A 6335-nucleotide genomic window follows, 5' to 3' on the forward strand; every position below is an offset into this window, starting at 1 on the left:
TGAGACAGAGTGCAATTGTGCGGTAGTTTGAGCATTCTTTGGCATTGCCTTTCTTTGGGATTGGAATGAAAACTGACCTTTTCCAGTCCTGTGGCCACTGCTGAGTTTTCCAAATTTGCTGGCATATTGAGTGCAGCACTTTTACAGCATCATCTTTCAGGATTTGGAATAGCTCCACTGGAATTCTGTCGCCTCCACTAGCTTTGTTTGTAGTGATGCTTTCTAAGGCCCACTTGACTTCACATTCCAGGATGTCTGGCTCTAGGTCAGTGATCACACCATCGTGATTATCTGGGTCGTGAAGATCTTTTTTGTACAGTTCCTCTGTGTATTCTTGCCATCTCTTCTTAATATCTTCTGCTTCTGTTAGATCCATACCATTTCTGTCCTTTATCGAGCCCGTCTTTGCATGAAATGTTCCCTTGGTATCTCTGATTTTCTTGAAGAGATCCCTCGTCTTTCCCATTCTGTTGTTTTCCTCTATTTCTTTGCATTGATTGCTGAAGAAGGCTTTCTGATCTCTTCTTGCTATTCTTTGGAACTCTGCATTCAGATGTTTATATCTTTCCTTTTCTCCTTTGCTTTTCACTTCTCTTCTTTTCACAGCTATTTGTAAGGCCTCCCCAAACAGCCATTTTGCTTTTTTGCATTTCTTTTCCATGGGGATGGTCTTGATCCCTGTCTCCTGTACAGTGTCACGAACCTCATTCCATAGTTCATCAGGCACTCTATCTATCAGATCTAGGCCCTTAAATCTATTTCTCACTTCCACTGTATAATCATAAGGGATTTGATTTAGGTCATACCTGAATGGTCTAGTGGTTTTCCCTACTTTCTTCAATTTAAGTCTGAATTTGGCAATAAGGAATTCATGGTCTGAGCCATAGTCAGCTCCTGGTCTTGTTTTTGCTGGCTGTATAGAGCTTCTCCATCTTTGGCTGCAAAGAATATAATCAATCTGATTTCGGTGTTGACCATCTGGTGATGTCCATGTGTAGAGTCTTCTCTTGTGTTGTTGGAAGAGGGTGTTTGTTATGACCAATGCATTTTCTTGGCAAAACTCTATTAGTCTTTGCCCTGCTTCATTCCGTATTCCAAGGCCAAATTTGCCTGTTACTCCAAGTGTTTCTTGACTTCCTACTTTTGCATTCCAGTCCCCTATAATGAAAAGGACATCTTTTTTGGGTGTTAGTTCTAAAAGGTCTTGTAGGTCTTCATAGAACCGTTCAACTTCAGTTTCTTCAGTGTTACTGGTTGGGGCATAGACTTGGATTACTGTGTTGTTGAATGGTTTGCACTGGAAACGAACAGAGATCATTCTGTCATTTTTGAGATTGCATCCAAGTACTGCATTTCGGACTCTTTCGTCACATTAGTAGATGATTAATTAAAATTTTCAGATTACATACAACTTTAAAATTTTTAACTTAAATGTTTGAAACCCTCTGAGAAGAGTTGTTAGAACAGCACTTAAAAAACTGATGGAAAAAGAACATATTTATGAAGTCTGGAATATAGCAAGATAAGAAGACTTGGTAAATACAAAGTTTCTTGTGCCTGGTTACTTGTGCTTTCGTTGAACCTGATTGGACATCTGTATTATTATTCTGTCTTTATGCTTCCAAAAACCAATTTCTGCTGCTCTTTATTATTTTTGAAAGACATTCATTGAAGAAGTAGCTCATAGTGAATAATTTAGCCAAGTGAAATTAAGATTTCCTAAGAATCTTCATGGCAAGTGTATATTTTGTAGTAAAATAAAGTTCTTAGGCTAGTTTTGTATATAAAATGAGCCATTGAGATTTTTTAAAGTTATTATCTAGATAAACTTAACCAAATACAACATGTAAACATGTGGAAATGGATAGATCTTCAGTTATAGTTCATTAGCACTTGAAGCTACTATTTAGTCATAAGTACTATTTAGTTTCCTTTTTGAGTGTTTATTTAAAGCAGCTCTTACTTCCTAACCATTAGTCTTTCTACAGTCTCTTCCTAGAGATGCTATAAAATAACTCTTGTAATGTCTAGTAGATAATTGCTGGGCTTAGAGTTTATTCTGCTATATTTCTCTTATAGCTTTGAAACTGACTTAGTCTTTTTACAGAGTAGCATATTTAGGATTATAATGGTTATATAAGCATAGACAGGATAGGAATTTTATACAGGTGATATGTGTTACCAGAGTGGGTAGTATAGTGAAGTAGTAGAAGCAAGACACAAACTAGAGATTAGGTGATAATCTCTTCTGTTGAAAAGTTTTGAGGTACAGGCTAAGTTTTCTTTTAGAAAATCAATATGAGGCTTAAACTTTAGTTAACTAGTCACTACTTTTGTTGACATTGGTTAATTTTAATTAACTATTTGGACCAAAGAAAATATTTTAAGATAGTTGATAATCTATTCTGATCTGAAATCTTTCATCTTTGACCTAAGACAATGAATGGATGCCTCAGAGAGTGTGTTGTTTCTTTTTCTTTGTGAACTGTAGTGTTCTTCCTTCAGAGAGGTGAATCCGTAGGAGCTCAGAAGTCACATCTTTTTTTAAAGACTTAAAATATCTTGAAAAAATAAACACATTTAAATTAGATGCATTTTAAAATGTGTTAGAACACTTACTAAAGTAAGATTGTATGCATGAATAGTGAGGTAGAAGCTTGAACTTGTAGGTCATTTGTTTTTAGTTCAAAATAATATTACATAATGTTCTTAGCTCTTGTTTGTTCTGTGTCTCAAACTGATCGAAAGAGCTAATATTGTGTGTGTCTCTGTATGCCAGGCTAACTTATAAAGGCAGTATGTATGTGAGTGCTATTTAAAGCTCTCACTCAAATAGTTTCCTGGAGGCATATATCACATTTTGTTGTTGTTCAGTCACTAAGTTGTGTCTGACTCTTTTGAGACCCCGTGGACTGTTGCCCGCCAACCTCCTCTATCCATGGGACTTCCCAGGCAAGAATACTGGAGTGGGTTGTCATTTCCTTCTCCAGAGGATCTTCGCAACCCAGGTATTAAACCCGTGTCTCTTGTGTCTCTTGCATTGGCAAGTGTACTCTTTACCACTGCACCAACTGGGAAGCCTGAATCTTAAACCTTTAAAAATCTTTAAATTTAGTAATCGTGAAGAAACCAACTTTTTGATATCAAAAAAGTATTACAATGGTGCTAAAATTTGCATAGCATTACGCATTTATAGATAACGCATAGCTCAAATTTTATTACTTTTATGTATTCTTGATTAAAATTACACATTTCTTTTACTAGGAAGTGGCTGTTTTTGTCTTTGATAAAAAGCTGATTGACAAATATCAAAAATTTGAAAAAGATCAAATCATCGATTCTCTAAAACGAGGAGTCCAGCAGTTAACTCGACTACGACACCCTCGACTTCTTACTGTCCAGCATCCTTTAGAAGAATCCAGGTAAATTTTTATGAAAACTTACATTAGAGACTTCCTAAAAAAATAGTTTTAAAAAAACCCTTTATATTTGCATTCTATCTGTGCAACATACTTTCAGTGAAAAATTTTTATAAACTTTGAGAGTTGAGTTCTTATGGATTAATTCTTTAAAATTTACTTGCATGTGCTATGTATATATCTCTTTTTGAAGTATTAATAAGAATTTTCCCTACATTTGCCGTGAGTCTGTATGTGTTTATTCTATGCTCAAGACTACATTACTCCAAGTGGAAGCTACAAGAGAAGTCTCTGCCTGAAAGAAGTGGTTCTTGTTAATTTACTAGAATTCATTGTGCCCTTTTCGTTGATTCAGTGTTCACAGGTTGTTTTCATGTGTGTTCCAGGTAGTGCTGTTCTGGGTGTTTAACTTTTTACTAGGTCTTGTATGTCAGCCCATAGCCCTAAGTTACTCCACTATCTCTGACCCTGCAGCTCCGTTTATACTGATTTAAATATTGCAGAACTTGGGCTTTATTGGCATTCATGAAGAGAAATAATTCAGAGGTTACTTTAAGGCATTTTCATGGCTAGGTGTAAAAATTACAGTAGCATTGATGGAAATAGGAACACGTTACAGAAGAAAAAAGTAACTTCCAGTTTTTAATGACTTAATAATATGGAAATGACACTGGAATCATCCAAAAGAAATGTGCTATAGAACAGTATGCCAGACAAAAGTGCAGAGTTGGTGATGTCTATGGAGGTGAATTACATAGTGGTAATGAAAGTCGCTCAGTCTTGTGACCCATGGACTATACAGTCCATGGAATTCTCCAGTCCAGAATACTGGAGTGGGAAGCTGTTCCTTTCTCCAGGGGATCTTCCCAACCCAGAGATCGAACCCAGGTCTCCCGCATTGCAGGTGGATTCCCAGCTGAGCCACAAGGGAAGCCCTAGTAACATAGACGCATTAATTAAAACCATGAAAAAAATGAATTTCAGGAGCATGAGTCAAAAGAGCGGAGTAGTGATGACAGAACTTAAAAAGGGGAAAGAAGGGCCAGGGAAAGAAGCTGGAGCAGAAATGCCATACGTGTTGTATGGCAGGAGAAAAATTGGCAGTGTGTTATGGGAGCCAAATAAGGGAAGAAAGGACTCCCTAACACTGGAGACCACCTAATAAAAAGGAAAGACAGGCTGAGAAGGACCATTGCATTTGGCTAGGGAGAAGTTATTAGTGATATTCAGTAATTTCAGTAGGATGGCAGTTTGGAAGCTAGAAAGGAACCCAGCAGAGAAGACATCATTATGTGAATCAAGTCCCATAGAAGGAACTAAAAGGAAATTTCAGGAGGATTGTTATGAATCACTCATATACTGAGGTAAAGTAAAGGGAAATGAGATCATTCATGTTAAATGAACTTTGCTTTTTTTCAGGTAGAATATGGATCATAGATGAGTAGTGGGTAAAAGAATGAGGAGTTAATATAAGAGGACTATGAAGGGATATTCTTGAATGTTAAAAAATAAAAGAGCAAGGTTAAGTATATTATGTCTTTAGACGATGAGTTTATGAAGTCTTGGATTTTGTATTGTTGCTTCAGCTTCTGACAGAAGCAAGAAAGTAAAAGAAACCAGTGATGGTAACTACAGGGTTAATAAGTGTTTGCTCAGTAAAGGGTAGTAAGGATGATGTTGAGGCAGTAGGGAAAAAGAAAGGGGTAAAATGTTGTCAGGACTGAATACTTCAGACTTGTTGAATAAAGTTACTGGGAAGCTAGATTAGGTGGTGGTAGTAAAAGGTAGGAGATGAATGGTTAGTAAATACCTGTGGTTGGGGAAGATGGTCCTTGAGATGGGCTATGGTGCTTCTGGTGTAACTGTTTGTAACGATGATGGAAATAAATATTCATGAAAGATAATAAGGCCTTCAAACTTGAAGAATAACCATGAATATTGATATGGCCAAGGATGATTCTGAGGACAAGACAGCAAAGGAAAAAATTTAGAATTGCTAAAATAAATGAGTCCTGGGAATCATTGAAAATTGTAGACAAACCCTAGGAGTATTTGCGCAGTTTTCCTCCAGTACAGTTCAGTGAAGGAAAGCCTGGTGTCCACTGTGTTAATAAGCTTAGTGAGGGAGTGAAGAGCAAGATCAGGATCATTATCTTTCATGATAACTGAGCTGGCAGGACAGTGTAACTTCCTCCTTCAACCTAAGCAGCTCTGTCTTTATCTCTTATACATGTTGAACTTCTGCATATGCTTTCATTTGAAAAATAGGTTCAAGGTTAAAAAGAAAGTTACTCAGAAGGCATGTTTGCCATTTAGCAGTCACTGTCTAGGTGCAGAGGCTTGGGATAGCTTTGTTACTATGCTGCCTTATAGTTCTTCATTACCACAGCCTAAGCCCGAAGGCATGAAATGTTAGGACTTGAAGTCTCAGACACTTGGTAATTATAGTAGCAATTGTAAGCGTTTATTGAGCTTATATTTTAGTCAGCATGTTATGTATCTCACATGCATTTGATCTTCACAGTAACCCTTCATGGTGGTCTTGCATCACCATTTTACAAATGGACAAAGTGAGACTCAAAGTGTCTAAGTGAGACCAACAAAGAATAAGGATTCTGGGACTTGAAGTTGAGTATTTGTCTTCAGAGCTTGAGTTCTTGATCATTAGTCTACAAGGCTTATTGAATGGCAGAAAGTGAAGAGGAACTAAAAAGCCTCTTGATGAAGGTGAAAGAGGAGAGTGAAAAAGTTGGCTTAAAACTCAACATTCAGAAAACGAAGATCATGGCATCTGGTCCCATCACTTCATGGGAAATAGATGGGGAAACAGTGGAAACAGTGTCAGACTTTATTTTTCTGGGCTCCAAAATCACTGCAGATGGTGACTGCAGCCATGAAATTAAAAGATGCTTACTC

General features: G+C 37.0%; 1 protein-coding gene across 3 annotated transcripts in view; it reads left to right on the forward strand.

The window, feature by feature from the left end:
* SCYL2 (SCY1-like 2 (S. cerevisiae)) overlaps positions 1–6335 on the forward strand; it is a 58022-nt gene that overhangs the window by 16803 nt on the left and 34884 nt on the right. For all 3 annotated transcript variants that reach the window (XM_010831593.1, XM_010831594.1, XM_010831596.1), the window contains exon 3: positions 3265–3422. In XM_010831593.1, coding sequence (XP_010829895.1) covers positions 3265–3422 — 158 coding nt within the window. The remainder of the gene's footprint in view (positions 1–3264; positions 3423–6335) is intronic.

Source organism: Bison bison, unplaced genomic scaffold (assembly GCF_000754665.1).
Source record: "Bison bison bison isolate TAMUID 2011002044 unplaced genomic scaffold, Bison_UMD1.0 scf7180017864529, whole genome shotgun sequence".
Taxonomy (NCBI): domain Eukaryota; kingdom Metazoa; phylum Chordata; class Mammalia; order Artiodactyla; family Bovidae; genus Bison; species Bison bison.